The sequence below is a fragment of the Vulpes vulpes genome, chromosome X (assembly GCF_048418805.1).
Source record: "Vulpes vulpes isolate BD-2025 chromosome X, VulVul3, whole genome shotgun sequence".
NCBI lineage: Eukaryota > Metazoa > Chordata > Mammalia > Carnivora > Canidae > Vulpes > Vulpes vulpes.
The window spans coordinates 19990497-20008613 of record NC_132796.1 but is presented as its reverse complement, the minus strand read 5'-3'; the positions used below and the strand labels follow the sequence as shown (position 1 = coordinate 20008613).

The 18117-nt window shown below is 42.8% G+C and overlaps 1 protein-coding gene across 6 annotated transcripts in view; it reads right to left on the bottom strand.

Annotated features, from left to right (window-relative positions):
- Positions 1-6501: 6501 nt before the first annotated feature.
- Positions 6502-18117, bottom strand: part of PDK3 (pyruvate dehydrogenase kinase 3) — a 146705-nt gene continuing 135089 nt past the window's right edge. For 4 of the 6 annotated variants that reach the window (XM_072744498.1, XM_072744500.1, XM_072744499.1 and 1 more), the window contains 5 exons: positions 17326-17427; positions 16829-16939; positions 13129-13242; positions 11700-11839; positions 6502-7186 (listed from right to left, as the gene is read on the bottom strand). In XM_072744498.1, the coding sequence (XP_072600599.1) occupies positions 7156-7186; positions 11700-11839; positions 13129-13242; positions 16829-16939; positions 17326-17427 (498 nt within the window). In that variant the 3' untranslated portion in view covers positions 6502-7155. The remainder of the gene's footprint in view (positions 7187-11699; positions 11840-13128; positions 13243-16828; positions 16940-17325; positions 17428-18117) is intronic. The other 2 variants (XM_072744501.1, XM_025997437.2) reach the window with 1 other exon arrangement.

The following is an 18117-nucleotide window of genomic DNA, read 5'->3' as shown; positions in this document are numbered from 1 at the left end:
TGCCCCTGGAGAGTCTACAGCACTGGAGGGAACAGGGTGCAGAGCCAGAGAGTCAGCCCGCATCACGGGCTTTGGGCTTACAACGCACTGTGAGGACACCCGCACTGCAAGGACACCCGTGTGTGCTAAGGGGGGGCTCTCCCTTACTGCAGGCCTCTAACTGTATCAGACATTTGTTTGGATGCTTTCAGGAGTGAGGCCCCAAGGTGCTATTATTTATATGCAAATAAGACCATTTAAAGGGTGACAGATTGGCCCTACCTCTGGGAAGAATTAAATGCATCCCTCGTCCTCTGGTCCCCGGGCCCTACCCTCCACCACAGGGCCAGCAGACACAGTAGGCCTCAACAATTGAAAGTGTCCACCGCAGTTCTGCGGTTCCCACAGAAAGTGTGGAGAGTTACCTGTGTCACAACACAAAGAGCAGCCCTTGTCACAGCCACACGGACCCCAGTGTTGGGATCAAGGGCAATTTGTGTCCCTGCTTTAGAGACTGACAAAAAGGCAGAATGATGGGTTTCTGGAGGCTTCTGTGACTGCTGTCATTTGATTTTCTTCAGTTCTAGGGGTGAACACGGTTAATGCCAACCCGAGGGCATGAGAGGGAAGCCTTCTCGGGCAATCCCTTCCTCTTCCTCTAAAACCAGCGTGGAAGTGGTAACAGGGGTCTCTCCTCTTGACAAGCTGCTATTAAACTCCAGCAGCGTGATGCCCCCCCCCTTCTAAGTGCATTTACATAATGATTTCTCAAGTCCTAAAACGACCCCCGGAACCTGTTGTCATTGCATTTTGGTTATGAGCAAAGAGCAGCGCACACCATTCAGTGAGGGTGGAGAGTAAAGGCTGGCTCCTCTCACCGGACCGCGGTGCCCCCCACCCCGCCCGGGGCTCCGCCTGCCTAGAGGTGCCCTCGGCCCTGGGCAGGGCCCCCCGCAGAGCTGCACCCGCAACCAGGCACCGCAGCCGGGCTCTCCCAACGCACAGCAACAGATCGAAAAGTGAAAAGAACTCCAGGATCGCTAACACTTCATCATCTAAGGAACACATCTGTCCGTGATCAAAACATTTACAAGGCTTGGGGTCCCCCCAATATGCCCCATGTCCCCCCTTCTTTATTTTTCTCTACTGTATTAATCTGCTCCACTTTATTTCTCTCCCCACTTGCTAGAAATGTCCCTCGTTCTAGGTCTTGTCTGTTTCGTCTACAAGAGCGGCCGAGAGGCAGGGCCTTCTGTTCGCCTGGTCCCCGCCGCGTGCCCAGCACCCAGCACCCAGCGCCCAGCACGGCGGCTGGCACACCGCACACGCTCGGTGTTCACAAGGAGGAACGGACGCGGCCCTGCTTTCCACGACCCTCCGCCTACCACTTGCGTTTCATTCCGTCCTGACACGTGGGCGCGGGTTCGGCTCTCCACGTGACACCAGGACAGACCCAGGGCAAGCACCCCGGCTTTCGGGGGAGGCACTGGGTGGTGGAGGTCGGTACCGAGAGCAAGGCTGACACTGACGCTCCTGGATCATTACACTGGGCTCCGGAGGTGGGGAGAGTGGGCCCCGTGGAACATGCTGGCCACCGAGGAAAGGAGACGTCAACCCTCCGAACGGCCGCAATAACCCCCCTGCGTGCCCCCGTCCACCTGTAATTGCCCCCTGGAAACATGAACTCGGGTGCCTCTCAAGCTGGCCCAGGCCTACACACCATGTCACAGTATACTCGTGGAACTAATCCTGATGAGGCCTTCGCTCCTCTCCATTTCTCAGTGAACCAAATTTTAAAATGGGCTGAAACGAAAAGGCAGGTAAGAAAAGCTGTGTCACATCGAGCTCCCGGTACCCTCAGCAAGACCGCTCGACCAGCAACCTGTTAGCTACCTCTGCCGAGAACTCCTTTTCTGTGCTCGTCTGAAATACTCTATCATGTTGAATTAACTAATTAATAATTGTCGGTGGCTGATAAGTGCTTAAGTTCATTATGATGTCCCCTCTTTTCAAACCAGAAGGTACTGATAGCTCTAATCAATGGAACGGGAACCCGAGTTAAAAGTTATCTTTCCACAGAGAACAACAAACAAAAATCCTGTATTGATTAAGTTATTAATGGTCCTCTCCCGCTAGCGATATTGGTTCCTTCTGTTTACTTTCATACAGATTAGGACCATGAAGGACATTATCTTCAAAGTCAATGTTTATGCACCTGGACCACTGGGAAAGATGGAAGAACAAATGTATGTTTATCTAAGTGCTCCTGCCCTTCAACACACACATCCAAAAACTGAAAAAGAAGCGGTCTATTAGGAGACTAATAAAAGCCACCACCCCATACCAAGGGCTCCAGGGGGAGTGTCGGACAGATCCGACAACGCTGGAGACTAATCAGAGGAGGATTCTCGCATTTGCCAAACAGACCACAGTTGCCAGGCAGTTCAGGAAAGGTTTCCAGAGGACTCTACCAACCATCTCCTAGCCCGGAGAAGCAAGGGCCGCTGGCAGGCAGGAGAAGCCCAGCGCACGCGGTGCGGGCACATTTCCACAACCAAGCCTGCGGGGGGGAGGGGGGGAGAGCTCAGGTGCTGCATCTGTGTGCGGAGCAAAGAGGAACTCAGGGGCCAGCCACACAAGCCGCCTGCAGAGCTCCAGCAGCCAGCGGAAGTACAAACCATCCACACTCCTGCTAGGGCGACACCTAGTGGAAACAGGGAAACTCAAGGGGAATCCCTTTCCCCCAGTGAGACCCCCTCTGCCTGGGGCAGAGGATTCAGTAGCACCCCCTGGAAGGCACCCAGAGACCCAATGTCCCAGGGGGGCTGTGCTTCACTCCTTCTTCCCCTACATCCAGCCAGTGGACTGCAAAACAAAAACAGCCGCCACCATTACAAGCCATCAAATGTCTAGCCTTCTAGTTCAAGTGCTAAAGTGGCCGTTCAAACACTTCTCGCTTGAGAAAAAACGAGTCAAAGGAGGATTTCTCCACTCTTCCTGGGCAGCTAGCGCTGGTCCCACACAAAGACAAATAAGATGCAGGAAAACCCATCACGATCCTTGGGCAACAATCAAAGGGCAGAACAACCCAGAGGAAAGGAACAAAAGAAGCGTAGGATAGCTAATTACACTCTGGAAACAGAATGATTTCAGAAACCCACAAAAACTGTAGACAACACAGATCAGCCTTCCAAGAAATGAAACAAGGAGTCAAAGAGGACAACATAATGAAAGAAAAATGCTGGCAGAGCTAAGAAAAGAAGCAGATCAAAAATAAAACTGTAACTGAAGTGAAACTCACAGTGCGAGCATCTAGGCCTACCATCCACACGGCAGAAGGCTGAGTTAGTGAAACAGGAAGATCAGACCTGAGGGGGTGAAAATTCACAGCATCAGGAAAGACAAGGGACGAAAGCACTAAAAGGAAAGATCATGCAAAAGACGGATTACACAGAAAAGGCCAAGAGACAACTGTCGATTCTGACTCAGACTCGAATGAAGTCATGAATTTCAAGGATAAACAAGAAACCCCGAGTACCCCCGTACGAACAAGTAGGTCGTCTACAAAAGGTGCAGAACAACCTGTCTGGACTCCGGCCTCTCAGCACCACCAGACGCTGGAAGACGATAAAGTGATGCATCCAAAGCATCAAGGATGGAAGGATGTGATCTGAGAATCTGACAGGCAGCCAAGTTACTGTTTGTAAGGAATGGCAACAGAAGTGTATTTGTAAATATGCAAGGAAATCCAACTGGAGCTGTACTCCAGGCCACCAAAGGATAGAAGCAAGTATCGAACGTGGAGTCTTTGTATGAAAGGGCTGGCAGTGAACACAGAGTTAAATGAAACATAGAATTAAGTCTAAATAACTCTAGTAATTACCTACAGCTATACCCTCTAAGTTGCCTGTCTTTCTAGGTAAGAGCTGCCAAATCCATTCGATTATCTCCTCCAACTAACTACCCCAAAATGAAAACACACAAAAGAAAACCTCTCCTGAATGCAATTCTCTTGCACTATAGACACATTTTGGTTTGTATCTTACCTTTGAGGGTTAAGGCATTCAAGAAATTCCTCAAAAGAGATAATGCTGGTTACCTGGTGCATCGCTGAGAGCATGGGCCTAGAAACTACTCACTCTGGTTCTTCCCTTCACTTCAGCAGACCAATGAACTGCCTGAGAACACTTAGGAGGAACAGAGTAACACCTGCATGGTCCACCTCCTGGCACTCGAAGGATCAAAATGGGATGCTTAATGTGAAGGTTCTTTGGCATCTATAAGCAAGGCTATAAAATTGTCTCACTTGACTGGATGGAAAGCACCCGCTATATTGAAGAGCCAAAATCAGACACCCAGAGACAAAAAACAAACAAACAAAACAAACAGACGGCTCTCCTGTGGGTCCATCCCTACTTCTTTCCTTTCATTTGTCTATGCTTTAGTCATTTCTCAGCACTATAAAAAGGAGATTCAATATTTCCACAGTTTCTGACCTGAAATGTTTCACATTTGGAAACAAAAATAGCTTAAGAACGTAGAAAGTTGTTGCCCACCACCCAAAGTAAATGTCAATTTTCATTTATTGGTTCAACTAATATTTATTAAGCCCTTACTATGTCCCAAGAACCATGCCAAAGAGTAGATGTCCCCCAATACTAAAAATTGAGTTAATGAGAGGGAAACACAGAAGAAATGGGAGAACTAATTGAATTCAGCTAGAAAAGGGTCAATGTCTATTTATTTTACAACCTCTAGGTAGCAATTCGACCATTTGCTTCGACAAACCCAACAAACAGCCAGAAAGATGCACCTGGGTTCAGAGAACCATGTACAAGAAGCACAAAGGAATGCCTGAGCCACTAAGCTGTGAGCATGTAAGATGTTCCCGCAGCTCTTCTTATGGTTGCTGTGGGAGCAAAGTCCAACTCTTGATGCAGAAAGCAGAAGGGAGAGCCAAGACTACTGGAGTCAGATGGATAGGAGTGATCCAGAAAGTCCATTACTAAAAGGACTACCAAAGAAGTCATTAAGACACTGAAAGAAATCTTTACTTTTAAAGAAGACCTGTAAAGGGAAGAATGTGATAGGATTTTTCTACACCCTATTTTCCTTCTTCAACACTTACATGGCGCTTGTGGTGAGGACCTAATAATCTCAACCACATAGTAACACATGGCCAGAATGAGGCAGGAGGGGACCGGTCCTGAACCTGTGGCTTCCTTCCTCCCATGGTATTTTATACTTGAAAGTATAAAGGCGGGGCACTTGGGTGGCTCAGGGTTGAGCGGGTGCCTTTGGCTCAGGATGTGATCCCAGGGTCCTGGGATCAAGTCCCACATTGGGCTCCCCCCACAGGGAGCCTGCTTCTCCCTTGGCCTGTGTCTCTGCCTCTCTGTGTCTCTCATGAATATATAAATTCTTTAAAAAAAGAAAGTATAAAGGTATATGGTTAGAAATGGAGGCCTAGTAAGATAATGATACACTCTAACGTCGGTAAGAAAGCCAGGGACTTCAAATGGAAAGGGTCATTATTTTTACATGAGGAAGCAATCATATGCAACAGCCCCATTCTTGAGAATGGGCCTCAGGCCTCATGCCCGCAGGCTTCCATGTGGACCATCCCATCACCCCTCTCTCAGAAGTCCATCAATCTTTCTCTTCTCTGATGGATTATACAAATTCTCTGATAAGATCCTTCTAAGGATGGAAGAGATGAGACCTTTCTAAAGATCAGGGGAACTACCACGAGCTCAGGTAACATAACGAAATGAAACAAAATCAGGCTCAGCAGAACGAGGAGAAACAGCTGCCCCCCCCCCACCTGCCCCCGCAAGCTGGTCAGAGGACAACTGTTCCTGGAGATCCCCACGGAGTCCACGACAAGGGCAACCGCACTGCTGCCACCATGGCCCTGAAGTGGTGGGGGCGGGGGGACACTCTACAAGCCACAACTTTCCCACCAGTGAACTCAATACTTAAAAATTGGATGGAAGCATTCATATGGGTGTCAAAAGAAGGCAGAAGCCAAAGTAGATGATATGAAAAATTAGTGAAGAGAAACACATTCTGTGGAGCAAGAGAAACTGCCTTTAATCTGGATTCTTGAAGGCTTCCACTGCTGAGGGTAAACACAACCCCGCTTTTCTCTTTCCTCACCCCGAGTCCTCCACCCAGGCCAGTTTTCAGCAGCAAAATAAAGGAATCTGACAATCAAATAGACAATTCTAAAACTGGCCAAAATTCACGAAAATGACAATTATGAAGACCTAGGGCATTTTTCAAAATAAACCAGAAAGACTTCTTCCCTTCAGCAGCAGATCTGACAACCAGCAAAGTGCATCACCCAGGGACTTGCAATTCCTCAGAAAACTACAAAGGGATAGAATCTCGTAAGTCGACTGGCAAAATTTTTACATAGCATAAAAACTCCACTTCCCGCTTCTCACAAACTCGATCACGACCAGAAGTTTTTCACTTAAGATCTTTGAAACCAAGCAGGTAAGTGAGACATTCCAAGACAACTTTTGGAACGCTTTAATTGACAGAATGGAAGTACACAAGTGAATTTCAAAATAAAATCGATGCATCAAAGAGTAAGAGCTAATGTGAGAGTGGCCGCACTTGACTTAGACCAGATGGAAGAAGAAATCGCAGAGGGAGGGAGGACGCATGAGAGAGGAAGGGCCCCAGGACTGAATTATTGAGACACGCTCTGCCAGTGTCTTCAACATCCAGACTACCCAGGTCTTAGTCGGTGGTTTGGAAACACATGGTGTTTGGTCACAAAGAGCAGCAGTGGACACTGGCTGTATCTGGAATGCGGAAGGAGCTTAGGATCCCGGGGAGAATATAGACACTCGACTCTAGGACAATAAGGAGGGAGCTAGAAGGACACCAGAGTGCTAATGGGGCTCCGTGCTCTCTTACGACAGGCGCCAACCAAACCACAGCAACATATATGAAACATGATTCAAGTTACTACTTTAGTGAAGATCTGGAGCAGCTACAGGAAAGTTTCCGTGGAAAAGATCCAGCTCATATAGAGAAAGTACACATTCAAGCACTGGAGTAACTATAGTGCCTTGCTCAAAGTTGGTGGAGGAAAGGAGTTCTCTCTGGTTGACTTGCAGAAGACAATCTTTCTTCACAGAGAGGACAGAAGTGTTCATTTCTCTAGAAAGTTCTATTGGTCTTGATCTTGTCCCTACAAAGAAAATAACAGGAATATCCATAGTGAGTTTGAGTATAATCTTCTCTATTTAACCAAGATTTACTCAGAGCATTTAGTTACAGTGATAATTCAAAAAGGTTTGCCTTGTCTCAGAATTATTCTCTATGGTTACTACAGAAAAAGAATTACCATTTAATTACTTATACATGCTTTTAAAAAAGATTTGGGAGAGAGAGAGAGAGAGAGCGTGCACACAAGTGTGGGGGGGAAGGGCAGAGGGAGAGGGAGAAGCAGGCTCCCCACTGAGCAGGGAGCCTGAAGTGGGGCTCAATCCCAGGGACTTGGGGATCACGACCTGAGCTGAAGGCAGCCACTTAACCAACTGGGCCACTCAGGCGTCCCCTTATACATACTTCAAAACAGTTCATTATTCTCAGGTAAAAAGCTGATTAGAAATGAGGAATGAAAGCTAATGGATACAGGGTTTCTTTTTGAGATGGTACAAACATTCTAAAATTAGTGGTGAGGGTCACACACTCTGAATACACTAAAACTGTACACTTTAAGAGAGTGAATTTTATAGGGTATGTGAATTATATCCCAATAAAGCTGTTCTTAAAAATCTGATTAGATTGTGATGAGCACCACGTGATGTGTGAAAGTGTTGAATCACTATACCATACACTTGAAATTAATATCATACAGCATATTTTAAACGGAATTAAAATAAAAACTTTAAAAGGGATCCCTGGGTGGCTCAGCAGTTTGGCACCTGCCCCTTCGGCCCAGGGCATGGTCCTGAAGTCCCAGGATCGAGTCCTGCATCAGGCTCCCTGCCTGGAGCCTGCTTCTCCCTCTGCCTGTGTCTCTGCCTCTGTGTGTGTATGTGTGTGCGCACGCGCCTCTCATGAATAAATAAATAAAATCTTTTAAAAAAAACTTTAAAAAGCCAAAAAAAAGAAAAATCTGATTAGAAAATAAATTTTTGTAGAATTTCTCATTTACCTAGTGAACTTACCATAGCTATACTTTCCCAAGATCGCCACCAATTATCCTATTTGTATATTTAACAATTTTAATCATCAGGCTAACCATTTTCCAATTTTAAATACTGCTTTCTGCTAAAACTTGTTTGTCTAATAATATATTAGAAATCAAGACTCGTAATTAATTAGGTATACAACCTGCTAAACTATTTAGAGTCTTAAAATCACATTTAAAATAAGATTCAATTAAAGCGATCTTTTACAGTCCAAACAGACCATATTATTTCTAAAGACTGCTTCTGTACTACCCAAATAACTTCCTCAATCTGAGCAATAGCTTGAATTGGTCACATTGATGCCCAACATGTTACCTGACTGACAATACAGACTGAAAATGAAATCAAAGGAAATTGATCCAAATGTTTCAAGATGATTTAGCTTAATCTTGGCCAGGGATGGTATGCATATGTATGTATACACACCCATGTGTACGCTTGCACTCACGTGCACAAACCAAACTCCTCTAAATTTCATCTTTGAGATGAATGACTAGTTCAGCAATACTATAGAGAGGTCCATCATGACGCTTCCGTAGAGAAAAGAAATCAATATAGATAAGTTTTATATTATTTACCAGAAAAGACCAATGCTACTATAATGGTCAAAATCACAAAGCTATATCCACTGTATTTGCGTACAAATACTTTTCTGTTGCATTACGTTAAGAATCAAGGTTTTCAAGATCAGAAGAAATATACACAATTAAAATGTATTTGGGTGAAACACTGCAATGTTAAAATCAAACTGAAAATATCAATATTAACTTACGACTTAAAAATATATATTGTATAGTTCTGTCCAGAAAAGGGGACTAGAAAAGGTACAACGTACACTCTCAATTTCCAGATTAGGGTCTCTAAAACCTGTCAGAGGCAAGTAGGACTTCTTGAGGAAAATAGTTGATTCTAGGATGGAGGCAGGGAAGATATAAGATGTTTCTTATATTGTGCTCTGGACCATGATATCATCTTGGGCCAGAAAAAGCTTTCAAAGACCCGTGGGGTTTTAGCAAAGGAACACAGAGGACCTGACTTGAAATAGTTACCAATGGCCAATGGTGTGCCAATTTAATCATCAAAATGCTGGCTGCTACATGCAGTAACATGGATGAACCTCACAGAGATCCAGACATGAAAAGAGTACATACTACATGTTCCTTTGAAGTTTAAGAAGTGCTAGAGTTAGTTTTAAGGATGGGTGACAGAGTCAGAATAATGGCTCCTTGGGGGATGGTAAAGGGAGAAGAGTCTGATTAGGAAGAGGCCTTTTCAGGTGCTGGAAATATAGATGCAAAAATGTGTCAAGCCATATACTGAGACTTTATATTCATGTGTGGGTACGTTCTAATTGAAACCTATTGGAGGAAAGTCAAAACTATCCATAATAATGCTCAAAAAAGAGAAAGCCAGAAACTCATCTGTTACCATTTAAGGTGGATTTTACCTCAACCTCTTACCTTGAAAATTGGTCATTAAAGAGAAGATTTAAATTCTTATCCTGCCTTTTTCAGGATGAACTGTAATTCAAAAGTCACCTAAATAGGAGTGCCTGGGTGGTTCAGTAGGTTAAGCATCTGACTCTTGATTTCGGCTCAGATTATGATCTCAGGGTCCTGGGATGAAGCCGCACGTCTGGCTCCTCGCTCAGTGCAGAGTCTGCTTGGGATTCTCTCTCTCTCTCCCCTTCCCCCACTTACACTCTCTCTAAAATAAATAACATCTTTAAAAAAAAAAGGAACCTAAATGGCCTGCATTGATGAGGAAGAGAGAGAGAGTGCACACATGAGTTGGGGAGGGGCAGAGAGAGAGGGAGAATCCTCGAGCAGACTCCCTGCTGTGCACAGGGCCCACCGTGGGGCTCAATCCCAGGACCCTGAGATCATGACCTGAGCTGAAATCAAGAGTCCGATGCTTAACCGACTGAGCCACCCAGGCACCCCAGATTACTTTCTAGGTGAGAAGGGAAAAACAACTATACCACGGAGGGACCAGTCAACGTTTTAAACATCTCCAATCTTAACATCACTAAAGGTGGATCAGTCAGATATCATGAATCTCACAGTGTGATTCTGAAATAGTGCTCATGAGGTACTCTAGCAAAAAATGTTCCATGGAATCTTCAGATGAACTTGCAGTTTATAGGAAATACGGAGAATGGCGGAAAAGCTAACTGACGTGTCAGAGAAGAAACCAAACCAATCAAGGTGGGATACTTTTGCGGGACAACTGGAATGGTCTCTCAGCAACAACAACAACAAAACTGTTCTAGATTAAAAGCAATTTGGAATCTACTCAAATTTGTCATACAAGTCAGGAACTAATGGATCCGGGTTAGGGCAATTCAGGGAAATTTTCAAGATGGAAATTTACTGACACGGAAAGGTAGAAAAGATTAAATGAAATAAAACCAGGTTGTAAAACAGTGTAAATAAGTAGATCTTATCCGGGGGAAAGTACATGTGTATACAAATAGCAGAGCATCTGGAAGAACATACACTAAGTGGTAAGAGCAGTAATGTCTAGGTTGTGGGAATATAGTGGCTTCTGTTTCCTTTTTTTGCTCACTTACATTTTCTAATTCTTTATAATGCACATATACTGCCATTCTGTTAATAAAAGGTTATTTTAAATAAACAGAGCCATTACTGTTGCTAATAGAGCTGGAGCCTAATAGTTGTGAAAAGAAAAAATAATTGGAAACCGAAGATTGTTGCTCTTATTACCATAAAGCAGTGAAACCTGTTATTTTGTGATTGTTTCTGTTTCTTCTTTTTTCATTTTTATTATGGTAAACCATACATCAAATCTGCTATCCAGTAAGATGGTTAGAAATGTTGTTTTTCAGTGTACGGTTCAGCAGCATTAAGTATATTCACAGTACTGTGCAACCACTCATCACCATCCATCTCCAGAACTTTTTCATCATCCCAACGGAAACTCTACACCCGTTAAACACTAACTCCTCATTCCCCCTGCCCTTGGCAACCACCATTTCACCTTCTGTCTCTATGAAATTGATTTTGCTAGGCACCTCACCAAGTGGAATCACATAGTACGTGTCCTTTCCCGTTGTATGGATAAACCAGTTTGTTTATCTTGACTGATAATTCTAACTCCTTTATTTTTTTTTTTTTGGATTCAACCCCCCACAGACTTTCTCTAAACATTCTCCTGTCAATCTCTATAGGTGATGACAAATAGCAAAGTTTACTTTTGAAATAAAATCTATGGCAGTATAAACCTTGCTCACTGCTGTTAATAGCTCCACAGGGTAAGGACTCCTAGAACATCAGCACCTCTACTGGCAGGGCTACTCTGGCTACCCAGTCCTTGCTGTCCCTTCTGGCTGGAGCGAAAAAGCAGCTCCCACCTTTCTTTAGAGATCACTTTCCTTTTCCAGTGGGAAAAAAACCACAAAGACCGGGCTAAACGTATCATCTGGCTGGTACATTCTAGGGAAAAATCAGACATTTTACAGCAAAAGGCAAAGTGGAAAGTTACTGTTTCGCCTTGTATTTTGAAGCGTCCCTAGGTTCTCTGCTGGGATTGCTCCAGTCATCAGCTTCCGGTGTGGTCTTGTAATGACGCCAGGCGGACTTATTGAAAACTGGAAGTCTCTCAAATGATTCACTTGAAAGTGCCTAGGAAAAAAACAAAAATATACACCGAAGTTCCATGGTGTCATTTTTCTCACATGAAATACTAACCCAAATTTGACTATTTAAAACGTTAGAAATCTTAATACATATTTTTGGAATTATATTAAAATTATATTTTCACAGTTTACTTAGACTGGCCAAGATGAAATTAAAGCTCTTTTAAAGGAATAAAAACATTCACTCAAAAAAACAAAACAAAAACAAAAACATTCACTCATTAAAAACCAGTACTAAAGCACATAGAGTAACCAGAAGAAAAAGCATTTAATTCAGTTAATACTGCTTTGAGATACTCCATCATCTTGACTATATGGTCTTAGGCCAAGCACTACTGGCCAATTGCTCTGCCAGAGGGCTCATACAGAAATAAAGCCCATAAAGTGATGTCAAATATCACATCATTTAGATGCATGGGCATCTAAGATAAACACTTCAAATAACTGGCTAATAGGATACCACATCCCATACAACATGTAACATACTATGCAGCTGTTAAAAAGAATGACCAGATCTATATGAATGGCTATAGCAATATCTCCAAGATATACAGGAAAGCTTTTTAAAAAAGGAAAAATGCTGAAATCATTGTGTAGGGAAAAAATATTTTCCCCCATATATTTATCAACGTACAACCAACTCCAGGAGGCTCCATGAGAAACTGGTACCACAGTAGCCTCTGGGCAAGAGAACCGGGTGTCACAGAGACAGTGGTGGGAAAGGCTTAGTTTTCCCTTTTGCAGCTTCTCAATTTTGTACTACGTGCCTGTATGATCTACTCAAAAATACTCCAAATACTCCAGAGTTTAGAAATAAATAAAAAGTCTGATGCCACCAAGGAATGAGAAAACCTGCATTATGGAAGCTTTGTTATTAGATCAGCCTTTTTATATCACCGTATTATGATTATTGCATTCTTGGAACTCTGGGAAAGCCAGCGAATTTTAAAGTAAAAGACTAAAACATTTTAGTTTATGAAAAGAAAAGCTGTCTCCTTTTAGATTAGTCCTTTCAATGGTTATGGTTATGTAATTTAAAAGACATCACAAGAAAGAATCATGGCTTTAAAAATCAGTATTTTGGTTCTTGCATCTCCGTGTTTCACAATTTGCTATATCTGAGCATAAAATCAAGGGCAGGACATACCCTGGTTTTCCCATAAAACTGAAGTAAATCTGAACTGAAGAGATGATGCAGTGCTATTCTCCATTAATTATTAGAACTTAAAGCTTTAAAAAGTAAAGATGCCTTCATATAACTAATAAGTACAGTACCTTCAAATAAATGACTGCGTCAGTACCGACTCCTTCCATGGAATAGAGTTTTAGATCTCCTTGGAAATATCTAGCATACAGACGAGAAATTGGCAAGCCATATCCAAATCCAGCCTATAGAGAAAAGAAAATTAATACAGTGAGACAGGCACAAATGCTAACATGTTTGGTATGAGGACTACTCAAGAGTAAAAGAAATTCTTTTAAAAGCTTATTTGGGGGGGGGGTGAATGGGTGACGGGCACTGAGGGGGGCACTTGATGGAATGAGCACTGGGTGTTATTCTGTATGTTGGTAAATTGAACACCAATAAAAAATAAATTTATTATAAAAAAATAAATAAATAAAAGCTTATTTATTTTAGAGAGTGTGAGGGAGAGCATGAGTAAGAGAAGGGGAGAATCCTTGAGCAGACTCCCCGCTGAATGGGGAGCCCAATGCAGAGCTTAATCCTAGAACCCTAAGATCATCACCCAGGCCGAAATCAAGAGCCAGACGCTCAACCAACTGAGCCACCCAGGCACCCCAATTAAAATAACTTAATACAAGTCTAAAGGAAATAAACTATTGATCCAACCTTTACAATGATGTATATGCTCATTTATGGCAAACAATCTATTTTCGCCCTGCAAAAACACTTCTCTTATGTTTGGAAAACATTAGAAATACTCCCAAGTTTTGACTAATGCTTTTTGAGCATTTCAAAACAAATTGTTAGCATTTTTAAAAAGATTTCACTTATTTATTTGACAGAGAGAGTGTAATTACGTACAGGGAGAGGGAGAGAGAGAAAGGGAGAAGCAGGCTTCCTGTGAGCAGGGAACCCGATGACGTGGGGCTTGATCCCTAGACCCTGGGATCATGATCTGAGCCAAAGGCAGGCTCTTAACCAACTGAGCCACCCAGGTGCCCCCAACTGTTAGCATTTTTTAAAAAAGATTTTATTTATTTATTTATGAGAGAGAGAGAGAGAGAGAGAGAGAGAGGTGCAGAGACACAGGTGAAGGGAGAAGCAGGCTCCATGCTGAGAGCCTGACGTGGGACTTGATCCCGGGTTTCCAGGATCAAACCCCGGGCTGAAGGCAGCGCTAAACCGCTGAGCCACCCAGGCTGACCCTACTGTTAGCACTTTTTTTTTTTTACTGTTAGCATTTTTAAAGTAAATCCCAAATCAAGTGGAATTTGAACTGGTAACAATACTAAATCACATCACTGAAGTTCCATTATCAGATTTTCTTGCCGTCTGAAGTGAAAATTAAATTGAGTAGCATAAGAGTTCAAATCTACCAGTACTGAGGCTAATACATGTACTGAGAAGGAAATCTCCTGAGAGTCTACCTCCTAAGGTTCTGGGAATGCTAACATATTTTGATACATGGTAGATCACATATGTTTAGAGACAAAAAAAAATTTTACAGTACCTTCCTATATCTTTGTTATAGAACGCTGAATGTAATAGGTTGTTGAAAAAAAGAAAAGGTCTCAGATAGTGACAGGAACAATAAGAACTGAGACTAATTTCAATAACTCTGGAGTGGAGGGGCAGATTCAGTAGTGTAAGCTTTGGCCCCTCTGATGAAATCCACTGAAAAAAGTGAATGAGGGAAGCAGTCGGGTGATGCACTCGTAGAGCAGTACTTGCACGGGCTTTAGGCTCAAAGAGACCTAAGTAGAAATCCACTCTGAGCAGTTTACTCGACCTCTCTGAGACTGTTTTGTCATCTGAAGATAGAAGAAAAAGCTCCCCTCAGAGCGCTATGAGGATTAAATAATGTAAGTGTCAAGTCTTGACACAGCGTCTAAGACCTAGTAAAAGTAAGTAAGTGGAAGCTATTAGGGCTACTACAGAGCAGCAATTTTCCCAGGTTACATGGATTTCTATCATTTTCAAACATCTTTCCTAGATACCTTTCTTAAGGCAGGTCCTAACTCAAAGAGTTGGGTATGACGGAGCGCCCTGTCACTGTGGCAGATTATGGCTGGTAGTGAGGGCAAGATAGCCATAATGCTGAATGGCGTCACCACAGCAAAGAAACCAGAATACTACAGGGAGAGGCCAAGGAAATCTGCCTCCTACATTCCCGCAAGGCCTAGAGCCCGTCCTCAGGCCTACTGTAAGGGAACAGCCCAGAACTCCTGAGCTCAACAGTTGTGGGTGTGAGGAGACAGGTAAGCCCTGAGAACACAGAAGAGGGGTCTCTAACTTGGATTTGGTGGGGTTCACCCAAGTGTGTCAAAGGATGTCAAAGGATCCAACAGGAGTTGAGTAGGAGGACATTTCCAAAAAAGAAATACATGTGTCAAGGCAGAGAGCTAGAACATAGGAAGGTGTCTGCTGAGAAAACTATTTTCTAGGAGTATATATCCATGTGCTCACTTTAAAGCTGAAGACAGTCTATAACCGGGACGGATGCCAGAGGAAGCCTTTCTTCAGAAGGAGAGGCCATATTATACACGGGAAAGAATGCTGACGTGGCCAGTGCCAGCTGTGCCATAATGAGTGCGATGACCTTGGGCAAGGCGCTAGCCTGATTTTCTCATCTATGAAATGGGAGGTTGGATACCTAATATTTTAAGGTCTTATGTCAATTCAGTTTCATTTTTAAAAACTATGACAGAACAGCTGTCCTCAGGATGCTATTTTGAGACCTGGAATAGAGAGGATCCATGTTCCTTTTAAACAACTGTGGAAGGCTCCAGATTTGCTTGTAGTGTTTTTTTTTCTTTTGACATTTATTTAAGTAGGTACCAGAGCCTGGTGAAGGCAATGCCTTTCAGAATTGATCTTTCATGAATTTTCTCGACTCCTATAAAAATGACTTTCTCTCCGTTTTCAACACGCTGAGTTAACAAACTCCGTCTCGAATAAATGATGCATAGTGTTGGATTTTATTCATACAAATAAAATATAATCTTATGTGCTTATCAGTCAGGTAGGACTTGAAAATGAAACTTAATTTGTACCCTCAACCATTTCTGCAGACTGATAGATATGTTGCTGTGTTTAATGACAAAGGGTTCAATTGTTGTTTGTCAATTAGAAACACTCAGCAGGGGAACAAAGTGTGGCCCTAGCAGGATCTAAATGCTGCCATGGTAACCTGAGGCTTTTCTCACTGCCTAACGGGGCTGAGACAGAAAGGGCGCTGAAAATGCATACGCCACCTATATGTTCCCTGCTTACGTTGTTTACTATAAAAATATTTAATGTGTTCATAATTTAACATTCTAATTATATAAACAGATGTGGTGGGGGAAGTTCAAAGGCCCTGGGTGATTTGGGTCTCCAAAGCACGCAGCGCCCAAGCGCCCAGGACCATGCGGCAGCCGCAGCCGAACACGCTCTGCGGCTCCTCTGCTCAGCCGCTATTCACCTTCCACTCGCTCCAAGGGTAGCACCAGGCGGGGAATGGTGCTCCCGCAGCAGTCTTAACCGAAAGGAAATGCTTTTTTCTCTATATTAAGAAGTGAGGTACTCAGCTCTGAGTGTTTCTTAGACACAACTGGAAAAGAAATCTAAGTCTAAAGGATTCACAAAGACGTAGCAGTGTGATAAAAAAAATACCCCTCCTCCAAATCATGCAGGAAACATTCGAATTCAGAGGCTGGTGTTAGGAGCCAGGGAGAAAGCCTGCTCCGTTAGAGTCCCTCCCTCCTCTTGTTAACGGTCCTTCCTTAAGCGGCACTTTAAGATGCTTACCAGAGGGGCAGCTCTTGTAGGCTCCAGGCTAGGTCTAGGAGCAGTTGAATACATGTAGTTAAAAAGGCGGTCTATTTTTCGAAGTGGCACACCACCACCCAGGTCACTTATCTGTAATGTACAAAAGGTTTTTGTTTTTTTTTTAAAGTCAATCTCTTAGTACAAGGCAAGAAGTTCATTAAAGTACATACCAGGCAACTCTAAAATGTACAAGGGCTTGGAACCCCCAGTGCAATATGGTTCCACCGTGAACAAGCTAAAATAAAACAAAGGAGGCAGGAAATGCAATGGGGTTGACAGGCTTGGGGGCTCAGGTCTTATTCAGCTCCGGGAAAAGTAGGGTTCTAATAAGTTTAAATGAGATAAGAAGCTACAGATCTAACGTGGTACATACAAATAAGACACTCAGTGTCTGTTTTCTTCTCTTAGATTCCTCAATGTCTGGGTATTATTAAAATAACTAATGAAGCACATGTGCAAATAAAGCAGTCAGTTACCTTAATAGACAAGTCTTCTTTACCCAGAGTAACAAGGGTTTTAACAGCTGGGTAGCCCTCTTTTCTATCTTCATATAGTTCGACTGTTGCTCTCATTGAGTTCTGAAATAATAAGGCCCTTTTCTTTAGCATGCTGCTGAGTCACAAACCGCAATTAAAAAAAAAAAGGAACTAGTACAGGATTACTTATTACACAACAATGCTTTTGTGGAGCAAATATTAGTTGGATTTATACACCACGTTTTTTTCCTCTAAAAAACTTAGCTAAATGTGTGTTTGGATCAAGGAAAAATTGCCCGATGCTTTATTTTGATTTCATCTAGTTTTATTCCCATCATCCATCATACTAAGTATTTTTTTTCTTTCTTTTTTCTTTTTGTTTTTGCTTTAGGGTATTTAGGTTATTCAACTCTTAACCAAGAGGAATGTTTTTATCACATGTAACGAGGCTGCAGAAGCTCATTGATGCACTTTAAATCCTATTTATCAGTCTGCATTTACAGAGCACCTTTCCTCTAAAGAAGGCGGAAAACCTGAGAGTATTCATGCTTCCCACAAAAATTAATCATTTGGCTGGAAAAAAAAAACCATGTAGAAGCAATGTCGGTTAAAAAGAAATTTTGAAAAAGCCACAGCTGTTGAAGAGAAAGTTCACAATTGAATGCCCATCTCAACCTTCAAGTGTTACATCAGTAACATTATAATTTTGGGAAGCAAATCAGCATAACTGATTTCTCAGGTGTTCAATTTAGGGTTTTACACATCGGAAGAAATGAAATTTTAGTTTAAACA